Raw genomic sequence first — 23991 nt, 5'->3', positions numbered from 1 at the left:
AAACGAAAATAGTGTGTTTCGTAAGGACAGCGTATCTACGGTCTCTTCAAAGATTAAAACCCCCAACAGACCATTTTATACTTAAAGATGTCATAAAGACATCATGAAACGTGATAAGCCAAGCCTTGGATGGTACATCCAGAACAGAAGTCATCGTTATGACGTCAGCGTCGTCTATTTCTTCGTCACTTCCAACATGAGAAGCCCGGATTCCGGATCTAGAATGCATCTTTGAAGCAGCTGCAGATAAGTTAGGTTTTCTTGGCTGTTGGGGTCGAAGAACCCCTTCGTGTCGTCGGTGGGGTCGGAAAGGATCTGGTTCATCTCCTCGTCGAAGTAGCCCCGCTTGTAAGCCACCTCCACAGGCACTCGGTGACTGTGCACCGGGTCGATGATTCCTCCGGTGGCGATCTGCGCTTCCAGCAGACGGATTCCGTGATCCTTGACGATTAAATCTTTCTGCATGGCTTGGAAGAGGGACAGCTTGGAGTCGGTGCCGGGGTCTTTATAGCCCGTCACTGCTCTCTCTGCAGACAGCAGCTTTGGATAAAGTTCCTGCCCGATCGCCCCGGCAGCAACCGCTTCATCCACAGAGAGCTTCTTGTTGGCAATAGGATCTACGATGAAGCCGGTGGCTGCCTGAGCCTCCAGGAGGATAAGAGCCGTTCCTGGGGTCAAGATCCGCTTCTTCATCGCATCGTAAATGCTCATCTTGTCTCTTTTAGAAGGGTCGCTTTTGGATGGAATAAGTACGCCAGCGATGCAGCCAGATCCTTCTAAGTACCTCCTCACCGATTCCATCTGAGTGACCTCTTCCAAGGTCTTTGTTCCTTGAGTTAACTCCATAAGAGTACTCCGGTCGAGGATCTCAGATTCCACCAACTCAGAGGCCGATACCTGCTTCCTCAGACCCTTAAACGTTAAAGTCCTTCTCCTTCCCTCTGTCTCCTCGATGATGGTAGTAATGATTCTGAATATATCTTCCCAAGTCAAAGCTTTGGATTCAAACTTCTCAATGAGCTCCTTCCTCTTCTCTTCAGAGATATATTCAGAGTGCAGAAGGTCCCAGAGCGAATGAGTTTTGCCTTCTTGTTTAAAGTTTCCAATGCTGACCTGCACGGTCACAGACTTTAATATGTCTGCCGTGGCCCCATGTGTCCGTGTCGAGGTTTTAGGAGTGCTCTGTGAGGAGTCACTTAGGCTCTTACTGACCTCTACAACAGTTAGATGGTACCTTTTCAGGAGAGTTTCCCTCACGTCTTTGCCGACGTCCTTAGAATGAAGAACGTCCCACAGGGAAACAGCCTGTTCTCGGAATTCTTTATTTGGAATGGTGAAAGACTGCAGGGACTTCGTGATTGGTGCAAATTCACGACCGCAGCTCTCCTGGGCCGCCGAGCACTGACTTGACACTCTTACTTCTGTCTTCTCCGTCTCTACTGTGATTGCCATAATACTTTTCATGAGTTCTTCAAGAGTTAAACTTCCACTTTCGTATTTTCCAAGAAGCTCCTCTCTTTTCTCAGCTGTGATGTACGATGAATGCAGAAGTTGCCACAGTGAACGTTTTTGGCTCGGCTGATTACCTGCGGTTCTATCCACCTCTACAGACTTCAGGAAATTTTGGGTTTCGGTTCTCGTTTGCAACATCTCTGTGGATTCATATGATTTCCGGCTGCTTCTCTTCTCCTCGGCCTTCTCGATGGCTGATGTGATGCTGGTCACAAAATCGTCCAAAGTTATGGCACCTGATTTATATTTCGCCCACAGCTCCTGGCGCTCTTTATCGATGTCTGCAAGGTGAGGGGAAACGAGCAGCTCCCAAAGAGAAACATTCTGGCCCTGGAAGTAGCCGGCCTTGATAGAAACGATCCGGGACTGTAGGGAGCCTTGCATTGACTTGTCTATTTGGACAAAGGGTGATCTCTTGTCATTCACCTCCAACATGCACAGTCCAGTATCTGGGTCCAGAATGCACCTTTTTAGTAATTGGAGATATGTGAGGTTCTCGTGAGTGTTGGGGTCAAAGAAACCTTTGGTGTCATCAGTGGGATCTGAAAGGATCTGGTTCATCTCTTCATCAAAGTAGCCACGTTTGTAAGCCACCTCCACAGGGACGCGATGACTGTGTAGGGGGTCGATGATGCCCCCGGTGGCGATCTGCGCTTCCAGGAGACGGATGCCATGATCTTTAACAATCAGGTTTTTCTTCATAGCTTGGAAGAGAGAGATCTTTTCCTCGGTGTATGGGTCGGTGTAACCAGTCACGGCGCGCTCTGCAGACAAAAGCTTGGCATGAAGCTCCTTTCCAACCACCCCATCGGACACCGCCTCATCCACAGATTTCTTTTTGTTATTTATTGGGTCGATTATATACCCAGTTGCTGCTTGAGCTTCCAAAAGCACCAGCCCAGTACCAGGTCGTAAGATGTTTTTCGAAATAGCCTGGTAAATGCTCATTTTCTCCTTCTTTGATGGATTTTTCTTAGATGGAACAAAAACGCCGGCAATACAGCCGGTTCCTTCCAAGTACCTCTTTACGGACTCCATTTTTGTGACGTCCTCGAGGGTCTTACTGCCTTGGGTTAACTCGGTTAGAGTCTTCTGGTCAATGATTTCAGAACTCAGCAACTCAGTGGCCGTTACTTGCCTTCTGAGCCCTTTGAACTTTATTTTTTTTAATCTCTCTTCGGTCTCTTCAATAACAGTTAGGATGATTTTGATGATTTCCTCTACAGTCAACGTCTCTGCAACATAAGCCAGCAATATATTCTTCCGTTTCTTTGCTGTGATGTATTTGGAGTACAGCAGTTCCCAAACCGACAACGCCTGTCCTTTGAACTGGCCGACCAGAATGTCAGTCCGAGTCGTCTCTAGGAGTTTTCGCTTTTGGTCTTCAATAGTGAAGGATTCGGTGGAACTGTCTTCAATTTCACTGATGAAGCTGGTACAAGCTCTTAAAACCTCACTGACGTTACGTTGAAGGGTTTGTAATAGTTCTCTCCTTTTATCTTCAGATACGTTGTCACTTTGTAGAAGATCCCAAAGGGAAACATACTTGTCTTGGGTTCGTTCCTGAACATGATGTTCTGAGATGTCTGACGGAATCATTTCCAAAGCCTTCTGAAGTTGGTCTTCCGGAGGCCAGTGGTCAGCACCGCCGGAAACTGGGCTCACTTTAATCTCCTTTACCACGGTTTCTGTCTTTGTGGTCACGAGTTGCGTTGTCTCCCTTTGTATGATGGTTCTGATTATTTTAATAATTTCCTCAATTGTCAACATTCCCGATTTGAATTTCTCCAACAAGTCTTTTCTTTCATCCTCAGAGATATATGTTGAATGTAAGAAGTCCCATACTGACATGAACTTTTCTCGGGTGTTTCCCTCTGGTAAATCTACACGGACAGATTTCAACGTTTCTTGAATTTGGACATCGTGCTTGATAGAACCATTAGCAGCTACACTTTTAATCTTCTCTTCCTCAGTAACGATGGTAATTATAATCGTAAGAAGTTCTTCGACTGTAAAGATACCAGACTGATACTTTCTCAGAAGCTCCTCTCGCTTTTCTGCCGAGATGTACTGAGAAGACAGTAGTTCCCAAAGAGAAACATCCTTGCCTTGGAATTCGTCAACTGTAAGCTGAACAATTTTAGACTGTAATGTATTTTTCTTTTGGTGGTCTATTTGGAAAAGAGTCGTCTTTTTATCATTGATATCCAACATATACAGGCCGGTGTCGGGATCCTGAATACATCTGTCCAGTAACTGCATGTATGTGAGGTTCTCATGAGTGTTGGGGTCAAAGAAACCCTTGGTGTCATCGGAGGGATCGGAGAGGATCTGATTCATCTCTTCATCAAAGTAGCCCCGTTTGTAAGCCACCTCTACAGGCACACGATGGCTGTGAACTGGGTCGATGATGCCACCGGTGGCAATCTGAGCTTCCAGTAGACGGATGCCATGATCTTTTACAATGAGGTCTTTCTTCATGGCCTGGAAAAGAGAAATTTTCTGTCCCGTGTAGGGGTCGGTGTAGCCAGTGACTCCTCGCTCTGCAGACAGGAGCTTGTTATAAATCTCATGGCCAATGAGTCCAGCAGATAAAGCGTCCTCTACAGAAAGTTTCTGATTCTTGATAGGGTCAATTACAAACCCAGTAGCTGCCTGAGCCTCGAGGAGAACGAGCGCCGTCCCTGGTCTCAGTACACGTTTCAACATCGCATCATAGATGGTCATCTTTTCCTTTTGCGAGGGATGTTTCTTTGAAGTAACAAACACACCAGCGATGCAGTTGGTTCCTCCGAGGTATCTCTTCACAGAGTCCATCTGGGTGACCTGCTCTACTGTTCTGCTGCCTTGTGCCAACTCATTCATGGTGTTTTGGTCAATTATATTAGATTCAAGCAGCTCTTTGGCTGACACCCCAGTCCTGAGACCCGGAAACTGGAGATTGGTAATCCTCTCCTCCGTCTCCTCAATGATGGTGATGATGATCTTCAAGAGTTCTTCTTCTGTTATTGTCCCCGATTTGTACTTTTCCAGCAGTTCTCGTCTCTTCTCCTCACTGATATATTTGGAGTATAGGAGAAACCACACAGAAAGGTTTTGCCCCTTGAATTCCCCCACTCCAACCTCTACGGTCTTCCTTTCCAATGCTTGCTGGATTTTACTATCGCTTTTTGTTTGGCTGCTTTCTGCTAATTTCAGAAGAACTTGTTTCAGTTTTTCGACAGTGGCTCTGTGCTTGTTAAGTTGATCATCTCGTTTATCTTCTGGGAAACATTTGGAGTGAAGGATTTCCCAGAGAGACGTCTTCTGTTCTTGAAGATTGCTTCCTTTAACGTTGACGGCAAAAGCATTTAGGGCTTTGCGGAGCTGTTCATCGGAAATGGTGTCATCCTTCTTGGAAGTGGAAGATGCTTCGTTGCCATTCTTGGATAACTCTACACTATCCCTTTGCTCTTCTGTTTCAGTAATTACCGTTATGATTATTTTAATCATTTCTTCTAGTTTCAAAACCCCAGAGGTGTATTTCTGAAGAATCTCTTCTCTTTTACTTTGTGTGAAATATTCAGAGTTCAACAAATCCCATACGGAGAGCTTTTGACCTTGCAATGCGCCCTTGCTAACGGACACGAGCTCTGATTGAAGCACAGTGGTGTCTGTCGGGCTCGTGCTGGATCCATTCACGTACTGTCTGCTTCCTTTGCTCTCAAACTCCTCTATGACCGTAATGATTGTTGAAATTAGCTCCTGAATTGTGATAGTACCAGATTTGTAGCTTTCTAGAAGCTTCTGCTTCCTTTCAGTTATGCTTGAGAAGTAGTGAGAGTTGAGGAGCTCCCAGATAGAAATAGTCTGACCTGTGTACTGACCAACTTTAACCTGGACAGTCTGTGACCTCAGCGAGTTTTCCCATCGCTGGGAGCCGGGTACAGTTTTTTCTTTCATTTCTAGCACACATAGCCCAGTATCTGGATCCTTAACGCATCTTTGGAGAAGTTGCAGGTAGGTAAGGTTTTCGTGAGTGTTGGGGTCAAAGAACCCCTTTGTGTCGTCTGTGGGATCAGAAAGAATCTGGTTCATCTCTTCATCAAAGTAGCCCCGTTTGTAGGCAACATCCACTGGTACCCTGTGACTATGAACTGGGTCGATGATGCCACCGGTGGCGATCTGGGCCTCTAGGAGGCGGATTCCGTGATCTTTTACAATCAGATCTTTCTGCATGGCCTGGAAGAGGGAGATTTTATCGCCGGTGTAAGGGTCGGTATAGCCAGTTACAGCCTTCTCTGCGGAAAGGAGCTTGGCATGGAGTTCACGGCCAATAACACCGGCATCTACAGCTTCATCTACAGAAAGTTTCTGATTTTTTACAGGATCAATGACAAATCCAGTAGCTGCTTGAGCTTCCAGAAGCACCAGAGCTGTTCCGGGTCTTAGGATGTGCCTTATCATAGCATCATAAAGTCTCATCTTCTCCTTCTTTGAAGGATCTTTAATGGAAGGAACAAGTATTCCTGCGATGCAGTTCCTACCTTCCAGGTATCTCTTTACGGTGTCCATTTGGCTGACCTCCTCCATGGTTTTTCTTCCTTGTGCCAGTTCCGTCAGCGTTTCCTGGTCTATGATTTCAGAGCTGAGGAGCTCAGTAGCAGTTACTTGCCGCCGGAGACCTTTGAACTTTAGTTGTTTGCTTCTGTCTTCTGTCTCTTCTATTGTGGTGATGATCACTTTAATGAGTTCATGGACTCTGATTGACCCGGAGTTAAGCTTCTCTAGAATTTCTCTCCTCTTCTCCTCTGAAAAGTATTTGGAGTTCAGAAGATCCCACGCAGAACGTCTCTGCCCCTTGAATTCTCCTACAGGAACTTCAGCCTCAACAGTCTGTAGGATATTGAATACCTCTTCTTTCAAGCTGTAATTTGTCTGTAGTGTTTGGCTCTTATGTTCAGAATTTTCTACAAATTCCGCAACAAATTGAACAATTTCTTGAATGGTGAATTTATAATTCCCTAAAAGCTCTTTCTTCTTGTCTTCAGGTATGTACTTGGAGTGAAGGAGATCCCATATAGAAACCTCTCGACCTTTAGTCTGCCCTTCCGTCACATGAATGGTAATTCTCTGTAGGGCTGTTTTGAGTTCATCCTCTTGTACGGAATGGTCAGGTTTCACAGGTTCCTCCAAGGATACCTCATGTTTCTTGCTCCTTTCAGCTTCTGTTTCAGTCATAATTCTAATAATAAGAGTAATGGTTTCTTTTATGGTTAATGTCCCTGATGTTATTTTCTCCAAAATGTCATCCCTTTTTTCTTTTGTGACATACTGAGAGTTCAGAAGATCCCACAGTGATCTGGTTTGGCCTTCAAAGTTCCCCAAAGACACATCTATCTTTTCTGACTGTAACTCGGTTTCGGTTATGATGGTGATAATGATAGTTGTAAGTTCTTCCACAGACAGACTGCCAGATTTGTACTTCTTCAGAAGCTCCTCTCTTTTTTCTGCTGAAATGTACTTAGAATTCAGAAGTTCCCAAACGGATACATTTTTGTCTTGGAAGTGTCCAGTTGTTACATGGATGGTTGTGGACTGCAGCTGAGTTGGGACCTGGAGATGAGACGTCTTACTGTCCACCACATCCAACATATACAGGCCGGTGTCGGGATCCTGAATACATCTGTCCAGTAACTGCATGTATGTGAGGTTCTCATGAGTGTTGGGGTCAAAGAAACCCTTGGTGTCATCGGACGGATCGGAGAGGATCTGATTCATCTCTTCATCAAAGTAGCCCCGTTTGTAAGCCACATCTACAGGCACACGATGGCTGTGAACTGGGTCGATGATGCCACCGGTGGCAATCTGAGCTTCCAGTAGACGGATGCCATGATCTTTTACAATGAGGTCTTTCTTCATGGCCTGGAAAAGAGAAATTTTCTGTCCCGTGTAGGGGTCGGTGTAGCCAGTGACTCCTCGCTCTGCAGACAGGAGCTTATTATAAATCTCATGGCCAATGAGTCCGGCAGATAAAGCGTCCTCTACAGAAAGGTTCTTATTCTTGATAGGGTCAATTACAAACCCAGTAGCTGCCTGAGCCTCGAGGAGAACGACCGCCGTCCCTGGTCTCAGTACACGTTTCAACATCGCATCATAGATGGTCATCTTTTCCTTTTGCGAGGGATGTTTCTTTGAAGTAACAAACACACCAGCGATGCAGTTGGTTCCTCCGAGGTATCTCTTCACAGAGTCCATCTGGGTGACCTGCTCTACTGTTCTGCTGCCTTGTGCCAACTCATTCATGGTGTCTTGGTCAATTATATTAGATTCAAGCAGCTCTTTGGCTGACACCCCAGTCCTGAGACCCGGAAACTGGAGATTGGTAATCCTCTCCTCCGTCTCCTCAATGATGGTGATGACGATCTTCAAGAGTTCTTCTTCTGTTAACGTCCCCGATTTGTACTTTTCCAGCAGTTCTCGTCTCTTCTCCTCACTGATATATTTGGAGTATAGGAGAAACCACACAGAAAGGTTTTGCCCCTTGAATTCCCCCACTCCAACCTCTACGGTCTTCTTTTCCAATGCTTGCTGGATTTCTTGATAAGGTTTTGTTTCGGAAACGTCAACTAATTTAAGAACAGCTTGCTTCAGTTTGTGAACGGCGGCCTTGTGCCTGTTCAGTTGATCGTTCCGTGTAGTTTCTGGGATGTATTTTGTGTAAAGAATTTCCCACAAGGACATCTTCTGTTCTTTAAACTGTCCAAACTGGGCATTGACTGTGATAGAATTTAAAGCTTTGCAATGCTGATCATCTAAACTATCTGCAGCGGTCTCACAGGTTTTGGAATCGGGGGATATTTTGTTATCAACTTCTGTCACCTCCGCAATAAGCTTTTGCTCTTCTATTTTATCGATTGCAGTTGTGATTATTTGAATAATCTCTTGTAAAGTCCAAGCCCCAGCTGCATATTTCTCAACAATCTCTCCTCTTTTAGTATCTGTGAAATACTCAGAGTTCAATAAATCCCATACAGAAAGCTTCTGACCTTGCAATGGGCCCTTGCTGACGGACATAAGCTCTGACCGGAGGACCGTTTCTGATCGACTTGTACTTGATCCATTTACATGCTCCGTGCTTCTCTTTTCTTCCCATTCCTCTGTGATTTTTGTAATGATTGTAATTAGCTCCTCAATAGTGATAGTGCCTAATTTGTATTGTTGTAGAAGCTCTTGCTTCTTCTCAGTTAGCCCCAAGAAGTAGTGAGAGTTGAGGAGCTCCCAAATGGAAATATTCTGCCCTAGGTATTGACCAACTTTCATCTGGACAGTCTGTGACTTTAAGGAGTACTCCCATTCCTGGGAGCTGACATATTTTTTATCCTTTATCTCAAGCATGCATAGCCCAGTATCTGGATCCTTAACGCATCTTTGGAGAAGTTGCAGGTAGGTAAGGTTTTCGTGAGTGTTGGGGTCAAAGAACCCCTTTGTGTCGTCTGTGGGATCAGAAAGAATCTGGTTCATCTCTTCATCAAAGTAGCCCCGTTTGTAAGCAACATCCACTGGTACCCTGTGACTATGAACTGGGTCGATGATGCCACCGGTGGCGATCTGGGCCTCTAGGAGGCGGATTCCGTGATCTTTTACAATCAGATCTTTGTGCATGGCCTGGAAGAGGGAGATTTTATCGCCGGTGTAAGGGTCGGTATAGCCAGTTACAGCCTTCTCTGCGGAAAGGAGCTTGGCATGGAGTTCACGGCCAATAACACCGGCATCTACAGCTTCATCTACAGAAAGTTTCAGATTTTTTACAGGATCAATGACAAATCCAGTAGCTGCTTGAGCTTCCAGAAGCACCAGAGCTGTTCCGGGTCTTAGGATGTGCCTTATCATAGCATCATAAAGTCTCATCTTTTGCTTCTTTTGAGGATCTTTAATGGAAGGAACAAGTATTCCTGCGATGCAGTTCCTCCCTTCCAGGTATCTCTTTACGGTGTCCATTTGGGTGACCTCCTCCACGGTTTTTCTTCCCTGAGCCAGTTCTGTCAGGGTGCCTTCATCAATGATCTTAGAGTTAAGGAGCTCGCTAGCGGATACCTGCCTCCTCAGACCTTTAAATTGTACTTTTCTACTCCTCTTTTCTGATTCTTCTATTATTGTGGTCATTATTTTGATTAGTTCATTCACGCTTATATCGCCTGAATTCAGCTTATCCAGAAGTTCTTTCTTCTTCTCCTCAGAGAAGTATGCAGAGTCTAACAGATCCCACACACAGCGTTTTTGACCTTTGAGTTGTCCTACAAGAACTTCAGCCTCAGAGGTCTGCAGAAGGCTGAATATCTCTTCTTTCATGTTGTATTTTGTCAGCATGGCTTTTTTCTTGTTGGATTCCATGTCTTTCAATGACAGAACAACCAGCTCTAAAATATCTTGGATAGTTAATTTATAATCTCCAAGAAGCTCTTGTCTTGTACTCTCGGGGATGTACTTGGAGTGAAGAATGTCCCATACTGAAACCTCTTGACCTCGTAGCTCTCCTTTCTCAACTCGAATGCTAATACATTGTAGGGCTTTTTGGATCTCATCATCATTCACCAGATGGTCAGACTTCATTGAAGGTTCCTGGATCGACGGTATATTTTGCTGTTGCGTCTCACTCTTCTTAGTCTCAGATTCTACAATGATGGTGGTTATAAGAGTAACAACTTCATGCAGGGTCAATGTTTTTGACTTAATTTTCTCCAATATGTCATTCCTCTTCTGTTCTGTGACATAATGTGAGTTCAGAAGTTCCCACAGCGATACAGTTTGTCCTTTGAAGTCCCCAACAGTCATATGAACCTTCTCCAACTGGAGCAAGCTTTTAATTTGTTCATCTTGACTCATAGAGTCTGTTTTATCCTTTGGTATTGATATGACTTCATTCTCAGTAATGATGGTGACAATGATAGTTGTAAGTTCTTCCACAGACAGACTGCCAGATTTGTACTTCTTCAGAAGCTCTTCTCTTTTTTCTGCTGAAATGTACTTAGAATTCAGAAGTTCCCAAACGGATACATTTTTGCCTTGGAAGTGGCCAGTTGTTACCTGGATGGTTGTGGACTGCAGCTGAGTTGGGACCTGGAGATGAGACGTCTTACTGTCCACCACATCCAACATATACAGGCCGGTGTCGGGATCCTGAATACATCTGTCCAGTAACTGCATGTATGTGAGGTTCTCATGAGTGTTGGGGTCAAAGAAACCCTTGGTGTCATCGGACGGATCGGAGAGGATCTGATTCATCTCTTCATCAAAGTAGCCCCGTTTGTAAGCCACCTCTACAGGCACACGATGACTGTGAACTGGGTCGATGATGCCACCGGTGGCAATCTGAGCTTCCAGTAGACGGATGCCATGATCTTTTACAATGAGGTCTTTCTTCATGGCCTGGAAAAGAGAAATTTTCTGTCCCGTGTAGGGGTCGGTGTAGCCAGTGACTCCTCGCTCTGCAGACAGGAGCTTATTATAAATCTCATGGCCAATGAGTCCGGCAGATAAAGCGTCCTCTACAGAAAGTTTCTGATTCTTGATAGGGTCAATTACAAACCCAGTAGCTGCCTGAGCCTCGAGGAGAACGAGCGCCGTCCCTGGTCTCAGCTTGCGCTTCAACATCGCATCATAGATGGTCATCTTTTCCTTTTTGGCGGGATCATTTTTAGAAGGTACAAACACCCCGGCAATGCAGCTGGTTCCTTCAAGGTATCTCCGGACATTATCTAATTGAGCGATGTGGCTTGCTGTCTGTGGATCTTGTTTCAAACCATCGAGGGTTTGTCCGTCGATAATTCCAGCATTATACAACTCGATTGCCTTAACTTGTTTTCTTAGTCCCTGAAACCAGATGTCATCCTGGCTTTGTTCCCTTTCATTAATAATTGCAAAAATGTCACTAATGATGTCCTTGATGGCCCCCGATGTCTTAGTTTTGTATAACTTTATAAATTCTTTTCTTTTGTCTTCTGAGATGTAAGCAGAGCAGAGAAGCTCCCACAGTGAAACATCTCTGCCTTTAAAATTCCCAGCGTTTATATGGACCGTGGTAGATGCCAGGATATTTTTTGTCGGGTCATCGATATAAAAGTAATCATCGCGTTTTTCGGCCAACTGAAGTAAATACAGTCCAGTTTTGGGGTCTTTAATGCACCTCTCCAGCAAACTCTCATAGGAAATTGTTTCATGCGTATTGGGGTCAACAAATCCTTTCTTTCTATTAATGGCGTCCGATACTATGATGTAAGTATCTTCATCTAAGTAACCCCTCTGATACGCCGCTTCCAAGGGAACTCTGTGGCTATAAACAGGGTCAATGATTCCACCGGTGGCAAGTTGGGCCTCCAAGAGGTAAATTCCTTCTTCTTTGTTGACCATTCCTTTCTTGATGGCTTCAAACAGAGACATTTTGCTTCCATTCACAGGATCTACAAATCCAGTCACTGCGTTCTCCGCAGTTTTAAGCTGATCTTGTATGTCAGTCTTAATTAAGCCAGCAGACAATGCCTCGGCGACAGAGAATTTCTCGTTTTTTATGGGATCTATAAGAAAACCAGTGGCAGCTTGGGCCTCCAGGAGAGTAAGACCCACATCTTTTTGTAGAATGCCTCTGTTAATGGCTTCTGAGATGCTGATGGCCTCGTTACTCGGTAGAAGAATAATACCCGCAATGTTGTTTGTACCTTCTAAAAATCTTTTTACAGAGTCCATCTCGGCCACGCTTTGCACCGTTCTCCGTCCGTCTGTCAGATCATCGAGGGTCTTTTTGTCGATGATGCCTGCGCTGAATAAACTGGTGGCGGCCACTTCTCCTCTGATCCCCTTAAACCTCACGCTGCTGCTTTTGATTTCATACTCCTGTATAAGAGCGGTCAAGCTAGATATCAGCTGCTCTGTAGAGAGCACCCCCATTGTGTGAAGCTTTACCAGTTCTCTCCGTTTAAGATCCGAGATATACTCGGAGGTAAGAATCTCCCAGATAGACACTGTTCGATTTGAGAACTTTCCGAGGTGTATTTGAATTTTTATTGACCCTAAAGATTGTTTAATTTTGTCGGTGAAATAGAAGTAGTCCTCGCCCTTCTTAACCACCTGTAGGAGATAAAGTCCAGTCTGAGGGTCCTGCACGCATCTCTCTACAAGTTGCAGGTACGTGAGGTTCTCGTGAGTATTGGGATCAAAGAACCCTTTTGTGTCATCGCTGGGGTCGGAGAGGATCTGGTTCATTTCCTCATCGAAGTAGCCACGTTTGTAAGCCACCTCTACTGGAATTCGGTGGCTGTGCACGGGGTCAATTATGCCCCCCGTAGCAATCTGTGCCTCTAGCAGACGGATCCCGTGACAGTCGACAATAAGGTTCTTTTTCATTGCTTGGAAGAGGGAGATTTTTTCTCCGGTGTAATGATCTGTGTATCCCGTTACCGCTTGCTCTGCGGAGAGCAGCTTTGCATAAATGTCATGTCCGACCAGCCCACTGGCCAAGGCTTCTTCCACGGAAAGCCTCTCATTCTTCACGGGATCAACCATGAATCCGGTGGCCGCCTGGGCCTCTAATAGCACCAGGGCGGTGCCAGGCCTCAGAATCTTTTTGAGCATTGCTTCATAAATACTCATTTTCTTGTTGGTGGATTGTATGAGCACCCCAGCGATGCAGCTCGTACCCTGAAGGTAGCGCTTAACGTTATCCATTTCTGTCACTTCCACAATGGTTTTCTTTCCCATGTTAAGCTCGTCGAGGGTTTTCTTGTCTATGACTTCCGACTGGAACAAATCACTTGCAGATACCTGCTTTCGGAGACCTTTAAACTTGATCTTCGTGCTGGTTGTATCCGTCTGCTCAATCAGAGTGGTGATCATTTTTATGATGTCTTGAATTGCTCCAGAACTGCCGTTCTTAAAGATGGCTACCAGTTCTTTCAGTTTGGCAATGCTGATGTATTCAGAGTTCAGAAGTTCCCAGACGGAGACTGTTTGACCTTTGAATCTCCCAACTTGGACGTTGATTGTATGAGATTTTAGGATTTCGATGATGTGGGCATCAGTATAGAAAGCAGCACTTTCTGAGAGGGGCAAGAGCAGGTGGCCGGTTTCTGGGTCCTGGTGGCATCGTTCTTTCAGCTGACCGTAAGTCAGCATCTCTTTGCTGTTTGGATCAACATATATTTTTAGGTCCTCTGCGGACTTGGACAGGTGCATCTCTTCATCCAGAAAACCAAGCTTGTAAGCCATTTGTAACGGAACGTAATGGCAGTGGATTGGGTCGATGATTCCACCGGTTGCTAGCTGAGCCTGAAGCAGTGGTACTCCTTCTTTCTGGGGTATAAGATCTTTGCCTATAGCCTGTCCCAGGGAGATTTTCTTCCCGGTATATGGGTCTGTGTATCCGGTCAGTGCGCTTTCTGCACTCAAGAGCTTTTCATGTAGTTCTGGTCCTACAACGCCAGCTTTCACAGCGCTGTCCACGGAGTGTTTCTGGTTCTCTACTGGATCCGTTATAAACCCCGTGGCAGCTTGGGCTTCCAAAAGCATGAGTGCGTTAGCAGGCAGGATTAGGTTTTTCTTCATTGCTTGGTAAATACTTAATTTCTCCTTTGTAGACGGTAGGAAAACCCCAGAGATGCATCCCGTGCCTTCCAAACATTTCTTAACACTTTCCAGCTGTGATACTTCATCGATGGTTGTCGAGCCCTGTACAAGTTCCTCAAAAGATTTTTGGCTGATAATTCCTAAATCGAGGAGCCAAACGGCCGGAACTTTTCCCCGCAGACCTCGGAAACTAATATGAGTGGTCTTCTTGGTCTCGTTGTCCTTGACGATTTGCAGGATTTCTGATCTCACTTCCTGTAACGTTGCTTTCTTTGACTTGTATTTTTCCAAAATGTCATTTCTCTGTTCCTCGGTGAAGTATCCGTAGTGTATCAGATCCCACAATGTTGCGTTGCGTTCTTCAATTCTGACGCTTCTTAACGCCCGCTTTACTTCGTCGTCGGAATATATGTTATCTGCTGGGACCTCGACAAAGTCTTGGGGTAACGGGAACAGATAAATGCCTGTATTGGTATCTTTCTGCGAGCGACCGATGAGTTCTGAGTAAGTCACCATCTGCTTGGCGGTGGGATCATAGTAGGATTTATTGGCGTCTGTGGACTTGGATAAGTTTTGATGCATTTCTTCATTCATGTAGCCAAGCTTTGTGGCCACAGAATCCGGCAGATGTAATTTATTAATGGGATCAATGATTCCACCTGTAGCCAGTTGGGCGTCCAAGAGCTGCGTGGCACGTTTTTCATCCACAAGGCCTTTTCTCATGGCTTGGAAAAGCGAGATCTTCTTTCCCGTGTATGGGTCTTTGTACCCGGTAACAGCTTCTTCTGCAGAACGTAGTTTGTCATAAAATTTAGGGTCAATGATGCCAGCTTTGAGCGCTTCGTCTACGGATAGTTTCTGGTTGTTCACCGGATTGATTATGTGTCCGGTGGCAGCTTGAGCTTCAAGCAATGGTAGAATTGTTCTAGGCTGCAGGATATTCTTCTTCACTGCCTCGTAAAAGTCAACTCTTTGGTTAGATGGTTGAATGATGACCCCGCCAAGGACACCGGAACCATGCAAGCACTTCTGAACCGTCTCCAATTTTAATAGGTCTTCTGCAGCCAACGTTCCATGCAGAACCTGTTCAAACAGCTCTTTGTCAATGATTTCATACTCCAGGAGCTGGTACAGGTTTACCTGCCCTCTGAGGGCCGGGAAACGAATCTCAGTCCATCTTTTCAATTCCTCTTCAATCAAGATGGCAATTTGCTCGAGCGTAGCTTTTCTTAGTCTGAACCTCTCTATCAGGTCCCTCCTCTTCCATTCCGTGAAGTACTCAGAGTTAATGAGGACCCACGCCGATACCGTCTGACCCCTGAATCTTCCGTATCTCACGTAAATTTCTAGATTCCTGAACGACTCCTTGACGTAATCATTAACGCTAAAGTGGATCTTTTTGTGGTGCAGAGGAAGGAGGCAGAGGTTTGTCGATGGTTCAGTGATGCATTTTTCCTTCAGCTGTAGGTAGGTGAGATTTTCATTGGTGTTCGGATCAAAGAAACCTTTGGTGTCATCGCTTGGATCTGAGAGGATTAAATTCATTTTCTTGTCAAAGAACCCACGTTTATAGGCAACTTCAACGGGAATCCTATGGCTATTTATCGGGTCAATAATGCCTCCGGTGGCTATCTGGGCTTCTAGAAGTCGGATCCCGTGGTCTTTCACGATTAAGCCCTTGCTCATGGCCTGGAACAGAGAGATGATTTCCTCCGTGTAAGGATCTTTGTAGCCAGTAACAGCTTTCTCGGCAGACAACAGCTTCTCGTAGAACTCCGGCCCAATTACGCTTGCTTTGAGGGCTTCGTCGACAGAAAACTTCTTATTCGCCACAGGATCTACGACGAAGCCCGTGGCTGCTTGGGCTTCCAGGAGGATCAGCGAAGTTCCAGGACGTAAAAAGCCTTTTCGCTTCGCTTGGTAAATACTCATTTTTTCCTGAGTATCCGTAAGAATCAACCCGCCGATACTTCCCGTGCCGTACAGATATTTCTTCACGGTGTCAATATTCACCACATCTTTAGCCGAAGCTTCTCCTTGTTGTAGCTTTTCGAACAAATCCCGGTCGATAATTTCAGAGTTCAGCAGTTGCCCCGGAGTAACAGATTCTCTCAACCCTTCAAACGTGATCTTGGTGTTGGACACCAGTTCTTCTATGGTGGTATTGACCTTAGCAGATAGTTCTTCTGGTGAAATATTCCCCAATTCATATAGTTTGATCAGAGACTCTCTCTGGTCGACCGTGAAATAGTCGGAGAAGAGCAGTTCCCACAGCGACACAACTTGTCCTTTGTATTTGCCAAAGTTCATAGTTATTTTTTTGTTTTTCAAAGCAAGTTTCGTCTGGAAATCTATGAACGAATGCATTGTCTGGAGCGCGTCTTGTGTTTCAAACACTGGAACCAGATAAAGGCCCGTCTGGCAGTCGACCAGGCATCTCTCCAACAACTGCCGGTATGTGACATTTTCTTTTGAATTTGGGTCAAAAAATCCGTTTATCTCATCAGACGCGCTGTGCAAGATGTTATTCGTTTCAGGATCAAGGTAGCCGCGCTTGTACGCCAGCTCGTCCGAAATACGATGCTTCTTTATGGGATCGATGATTCCACCCGTCGCCATTTGTGCTTCCAGGAGATGGAGTCCATAGTCTTTCGTGATAAAACCTTTTTTCAACGCTTGGAAAAGTGAAAGTTTTTCTCCTGTGTACGGATCCTTGTAACCGGTTGTAGCTTTTTCGGCAGTAAGTAGCTTTTCATGGATCTCTGGTCCAACCAAGCCATTCTTTAAGGCATCATCCACGGTGAATGTTACATTTTTCACAGGATCGAGCAAATACCCCGTGGCAGCTTGGGCTTCCAGCAAAGCAATGGCGGTTCCAGGCATGAGAAAGTGTTCTTTCATGGCTTCATAAATGCTTTTCTTCTCATTGGTAGAAACAATGGCCACTCCAGCGATGCACCCCGTCCCCCGAAGGAACCGTTTCACTTTCTCCGTTTCAGAAACATCTTTTGCGGAAATCTTGCCTTCTTGCAGCTGTTCGTATGTTTCCTTATCAATGATCATAGAATCCAACAATTCATCGCTGGTAACATTGCCTCTTATGCCTTGAAAAGTGACTTTCAGAGGGAAAAGGTATAGGTTTGAGTCGGCGTCCACTGTGCACCTCTTCCGGAGCTCTTGATAACTGACGTTGTCATTGGTGTTTGGATCCACGAACCCTTCGGGGCCATTAATTGTGTCCGATATCGCTTGAGCCGTTTCCTCATCGATCAAACCTCGGGCACGAGCAACTTCCAATGGGACACGGAAGCCGTGGACGGGATCGATGACGCCACCTGTGGCTACCTGGACTTCAAGCAGATTTTCACCTTGTTTCTTGTCGATGAGCTCTTTCTTCATACCTTGAAAAAGGGAAATCTTTCTCTCTGTATATGGATCAACAAACCCAGTCACTGCTTTCTCAGCGGCCAGTAGCTTCTCTTTGAGTTCTAGTCCAACAAGACCTTCCTGGATGGCTTCGGTGACAGAGAATGTTTTATTTTGCACTGGGTCTATGATGTACCCAGAGGCAGCTTGAGCTTCTAGGAGAGGAACCGCCACATCAGACCCAAGCACATTCTTCTTCATGGCTTGGTATATGCTCATCTTCTCCTTGGTGCTTTCTATATAAATGCCACCGATGCTCTCCAGCCCATGCAGGTACTGCTTGACTTCTTGAAGTTGACCCACCATCTCCAAAGTCTGTTTTCCGTTCTTGATATCATTGTATAGAGCTTGATTGATAATCTTGGCCTTGAAAAGCTGTGTGGACGTCACACCCTTTCTCAGTCCCTGTAAGGTGTCTTCTAAAGGAAGCAGCGGGGATTCAGTCTCTGCATCCATGACACAATTGGAAAGTAAATATTGATAGGTTGACTCCTCTTGTGTGTTAGGGTCCAAGTAGCATTTGGAAGATTCACTTGTTCCGGAGAGTATTTTGAACATATCTTCATCTATGAGGTTAAGTGTTCTGGCCTCTGTTAACGGTACCCGGCGTCCACTGACGTGATCGATAACGCCGCCGGTAGCTACTTGAGCGTCGAGGAACCGAATTGTGTTGTTTTTTCCAATGACACCCTTTTTGAACGCCTGGAACAGAGATAAAGTTTCGTTTTTGATTGTGTAGCCGGTTACAGCTTTGCTTGCTGAGAGTAACTTTTCTTGGAACTCAACGCCAACGATTCCTTTTTCTATGGCTGCTTCAACAGACAGCTTTTGGTTAGTCGATGGATCAATGACGTTGCCAGTAGCAGCCTGGGCTTCTAGTAGTTCACAAGCCACCTCCTCTGAGACCAGCTTCTTTAGCAAGGCTTGATAGATGCCAACTTTTTCCTTGGTGCTCTCCACTAGGAAGCCGGCAATGGCGTTCGAGGTTTTGGAAAGGCCGACCTCCTGTGAGGTCTCAACGCGCGAGGCTGCATCGTGGCCGGAGACGATTCCATGCGAGGTCTCACGGCTTTGGAAATTTGATTCCACCTTTTTTGTTCCACGTATAACAGTCTGCTTCACGGTCCGTGTCACTACAGTTTCTTTCACCGTATGGGTTTCCTTGTGCTCCATGGTACAGGTTTTTTTTGTGTCTTCAGACAATTAATGGATCTTCTCTCGTCCTTTCGTCCTCCGCAGTCTCGTGCAGAGCAGCAAATCCTGCAAATGAAGAATAAAACACTATTAAATTCTGGCCTATGGGGGTTTTGACCACAACGGTCCATGGACCAAACATTCAAAGGGTTACTTTTTACAGGAATGGAATAATGTCAGGGGATTTGAGTACAATGTATAAAGTAATACATAAAAAATACCAAAACATCAGGAGAATAAGCAGAGCGCCGGGAGGAGAGACGGGGATATGGAAGCAGTCAGCGTAGAAGGTAGGAAGAGATTGAGAGTTAGCGTAAGTGAGTGTGCGAGGGAGCATGAATGAGAGTGTGAGAGCATGAAAGTGTGATATAATAAGTGTGGGTCGTCCTTGGACCCAAGCAGCACAATATCTGGGGCCGGCCCTGGGTAAAGAACAACACAACAAAGCGTGTGCCGGTTGAGGAATATAAATTAGCTGCATGCGTGGACGGCCTGTGGATGTTTATAACTCCTTCCTTATCAGTAATTCACAGGGAATCCAAGAATTTAGTGAAATCTCACTCCACTGACCTCCCCAAAGGAATCCAGCCATGAAGTACCATAAAGCTCTCGAATGGTTAAACGAAATCTGCTGATTTTCAGTTTTATTAATAAAATAAGCGCATTAAATCAGACGTGGGTTTTGCCCGGACGCGTCCACATTCCTTCCTGTTTACCTTAACGAGGCCGTCTGCCTCAATCCTCAGCCCGAGCGCCGTCACTCGGACGTCTCTCCAATATTTCCAGGCATTCATTGAGTTTTAGGGGAGTTTTGGGGTCTTTTTCCACCCCTTTCCTGCCAAATTCCTTGGTCATCAGCAACATATTCTGGCCTAGGTCTAGAGCAATAGGTCCGGGGGGGGGCAGTAATGCCCTGGTGCAAATCATGGGGGCAGATCGTACGGGTCCCCCGGTGGGCCGCTGATCAATGGGTCAGTTACAAGGAAGATCTCTGATCTCCCCAATTGGTCCATTTACACTGATGTAATAGTCACGGAGCACCAGGGTATTACATCACATCCCAGCCCTCCACGGAGAGGAAGATGGGCACGGAGGGGACGGCTGGGGGTAAATACATCACTGTTGGTCACGTTACCCTCACTTTACCCCCCCCCCGGACCCTCGGACTGATTGCTGCCCCAGGGGACAAAGATGTGAATATGTATTAGAAAAAGGAATTCTGGGCCGGTAAAGATGTCTCCCGGTGAGGTGGAACGCGTTCGTTGTGATGCATTCTATCTCTGATAACGTGACACAACGCTCTCTCTGGGGATTACTTAGAAAGCTCAACATGCAAATGCTGAGGCACACGGGGAGGAAGAATGATCTGATAAGACACGGGGAGGGGTGCGGGGAATTATTTTATCTGCACGATGGCGGATTGCCAGGCATGTAACACGCAATGTACACACACACACGTCTTATATCTCATGCAAAATGCAGTCAAATTATCTTAATCCTTGGTTGCTGTTCCATGCCACCTTGCATACACACCAAGAGTCCTGGTTTAGTGTGTCCAGTCCCTCTTTGGAACCCATATCATTGTGTAGCTGAATGGGGTAAAAGTGCTCTGCGCTCCCCCAATGTGTGCACCGATACGACGGACCCCTCACCAAATCCAAACACGGGGTCCACCCAGGCGAGGCTTCCCTGGGGGCTTTCAACTGCCATGCTCTTAAGGCCAGAGGACCAAGTGCCCCCCCTCACAGGTAACGATGGCTCTTGGTTTAACTGAGGGGGGCATTTAGAAGACTTTATTTACCCCGTTTAGTGTGTAAAGCCGTTTCCTGCTGTTTCTATACACATTATCACATTATCTATACACCTCCTAGAAAAGAGGGGCATCAGGGGGGGAGAGAGGGGCATCGGGGGGGGGGGAGAGGGGCATCGGGGGGGGGGAGAGAGGGGCATCCGGGGAGGAGAGAGGGACTGGACAAAGTCCTCCAATTTATAGAGGAAGTAACCGAGTTCCGACGCCATAAATGACGATTACTCTGGGCCACGCTCCTCTCCGGCTGACACCTGGTCCTGCAGCAGCTGGGGGCCGAGCATCTACACGCCACCCGGGAACAACAACACTGGGGGCACCAGTGAGGCAGGAAGATTAAAGGGTTAAAAAGATCGTCAGCGCCATCGTACTTGGGTGGCACTTTCCATACCCAGGGCAGCTGCAGCGAGGAGACTCATTAAGTGCGGCCAGCTCGGCCCTTCCTCCGGGAGAAGCTCCCCAGGAACGGCCCTTCATAATGCGCAGCGTTCCCATTACCTTCCTTTTTTTGTATAGCACCGACATAGTCCCCAGCGCTGTGAGATCATCCCACCCTTCGTTGTCTGGAAGCACCTCGGCCGCCCCCTGTTGGCAGGGAGTTAACGGATTTCATGACATCATTTCTCGCTATGTTTATCTGGAGTGTCGGTGAGAATGAGGTGATCTCCGTCCTCACCCCATCGCCTCACCCTTCTTAGCTATGCCAAGTTCCTGCTCAGACAGCAGGGATACATTTCTGCCTCTCAGCGGGCCGGGGCCTGAATTAGGAAGGGCCGCGGGGCGTCGTGTGAACCGGGGACCATGCATGACGTACGCATCGGGAAGGTGTGAGATTCTGGCAGGGATTCCAGAGGTAGAACTCCCCGATCTCTCTCCATAACACGCATCTCCCGGGCGCGGAGTTACCCTCCGACGCAAAGACACGTTCATTAAAGCGGATCGCCCACCATTTATTATTCCCAACGTCCGATTAAAAATACCAGATTTCCCTTTTTACCCCAGTTGTAGTTTTTGCCCCATAATTTAACATTTTCAGCCATTTGTATGATTCTCGCTCTTTTATCTGATCCCCGATCTACTAAACATCGCGACTACTTATCATACTTCCTGTGGGGGAGAATAGAATGCCTCAGTCTTAATCACCCAGCCGGACTCTGACTCTTTATCATACTGCCTGTGGGGAACAATAGAATGCCTCAGTCTTAATCGCCAAGTCAGACACAGACTTCATTAGCATTGCCATAAAGCATCAGGTCAGTGCCACCTAAATCCTCTACTACATGTTTAATCTGACCTTAATCCCAACGTTTCCATCATTTTAACCTAAAGCACACATTTCTTTTAAATAAAAAACATTTCGATATCACCCAATTTAAAAAATAATAAAATCAGCTTGTAACGTGGAAGTCGCTCACGCAGCTCCAGCACGATCAACAGGCTGAGCCATCAGATAATATATAATAATTATAATATAATAATACATTTAGCCATCACATAATATATAATAATAATAATAAATAATATAATAATACATTTAATAATATATATAATAATACGTGCAGGCGCCGATCGCCGGCAGGACTGGGGGTTATGGATCAGAAGTGACCCGGGGCACCCCAATAAAATCACCCCACTAAGTACTAAGCGCCAATCCCTGCTGCCCTCTCATCTGCTTGGATAATTGCTTCATTCACCCGTAACCCAGACTCTCACCCTTCACACCCTAAAAACTATTTCCAGAGTCTACATTCACAGCCAAAAGTATCGCAGCGGCCTCCCCGACCCCTCTGCCTCCCCGACCCCTCCCCCGCCTCCCCGACCCCCCTCCGACCCCTCTGCCTCCCCGACCCCTCCGCCTCGGCCACCGATGCCAAAGGAGGGAAACGAGCCCCCGGGCATCAGGCTAAAGGGTGAGTTGGTAAATCTGTAGCTTCACAGAAAGGGTAGTGGTTATGTGGAATTGCCTTCCATGAGCTGTTGACACAAAGCAAGGAACCACGGGCTGATAACACGGACCCGGGCGTTACCCGGCACCTCACAATAAACATGTAATCCACACGCAACATATACATTCCCGTGTAAACATGCGCTCAGAGCTCATAAACGGCGCACATTTTACTGCAAAGTCCGACAAACAGGAGAAAGCGGAGTTCCTGCTTCCCATCCACCGAGAACCTCCGGAAAACCCTGCCACACGCAACACGGTACTCTGCCGCCAGTAACATGACACACGCAACACGGTACTCTGCCGCCAGTAACATGACACACGCAACACGGCACTCTGCCGCCAGTAACATGACACATGCAACACGGTACTCTGCCGCCAGTAACATGACACAGGCAACACGGTACTCTGCCGCCAGTAACATGACACACGCAACACGGTACTCTGCCGCCAGTAACATGACACACGCAACACGGTACTCTGCCGCCAGTAACATGACACACGCAACACGGTACTGTGCCGCCAGTAACATGACACACGCAACACGGTACTCTGCCGCCAGTAACATGACACACGCAACACGGCACTCTGCCGCCAGTAACATGACACACGCAACACGGCACTCTGCCGCCAGTAACATGACACACGCAACACGGTACTCTGCCGCCAGTAACATGACACACGCAACACGGTACTCTGCCGCCAGTAACATGACACACGCAACACGGCACTCTGCCGCCAGTAACATGACACACGCAACACGGCACTCTGCCGCCAGTAACACGACACACGCAACACGGCACTCTGCCGCCAGTAACATGACACACGCAACACGGTACTCTGCCACCAGTAACATGACACACGCAACACGGTACTCTGCCGCCAGTAACATGACACACGCAACACGGTACTCTGCCGCCAGTAACATGACACACGCAACACGGCACTCTGCCGCCAGTAACATGACACACGCTACATGGCACTCTGCCGCCAGTAACATGACACACGCAACACAGCACTGTGCCGCCAGTAACATGACACACGCAACACGGTACTCTGCCGCCAGTAACATGACACACGCAACACGGCACTGTTCCGCCAGTAACATGACACACGCAACACGGTACTCTGCCGCCAGTAGCATGACACACGCAACACGGTACTCTGCCGCCAGTAGCATGACACACGCAACACGGTACTCTGCCGCCAGTAGCATGACACACGCAACACGGTACTCTGCCGCCAGTAGCATGACACTGTGCCACACGTAACGCCCTGAAATGGGTTAACCGTATTTTGAGCCAAAGGCTGAGCTAAGAAGATAATGATTTGTGATTAATTGCGGATCGTAATAAATCTTCTCATGTATGTCATTTCTGGGCGTGCTGCCGGCACCGCGTGTAACACGGGAAACGGCCCCTTCCAAACCAACACGAAACAGGCATTCGCCTTACCCGCCGGGAGATCCTGAAAGACGCGACATCGAGGATCTAAAATAATGGGATGGGAA

The 23991-nt window shown here is 46.7% G+C and overlaps 1 protein-coding gene across 1 annotated transcript in view; it reads right to left on the bottom strand.

Annotated features, from left to right (window-relative positions):
- Positions 1 to 145: 145 nt before the first annotated feature.
- LOC128497439 (epiplakin-like) overlaps positions 146 to 23991 on the bottom strand; it is a 32285-nt gene continuing 8439 nt past the window's right edge. Inside the window, exon 2 of the mRNA XM_053467498.1 lies at positions 146 to 18795. Within this exon, the coding sequence (XP_053323473.1) occupies positions 175 to 18708 (18534 nt within the window). The 5' untranslated portion in view covers positions 18709 to 18795 and the 3' untranslated portion in view covers positions 146 to 174. The remainder of the gene's footprint in view (positions 18796 to 23991) is intronic.

This window comes from Spea bombifrons, chromosome 5 (assembly GCF_027358695.1).
Source record: "Spea bombifrons isolate aSpeBom1 chromosome 5, aSpeBom1.2.pri, whole genome shotgun sequence".
Classification (NCBI taxonomy): domain Eukaryota; kingdom Metazoa; phylum Chordata; class Amphibia; order Anura; family Pelobatidae; genus Spea; species Spea bombifrons.
Note: the sequence above shows the minus strand (reverse complement) of the source record. Positions and strands in the feature narration are given on the sequence as shown.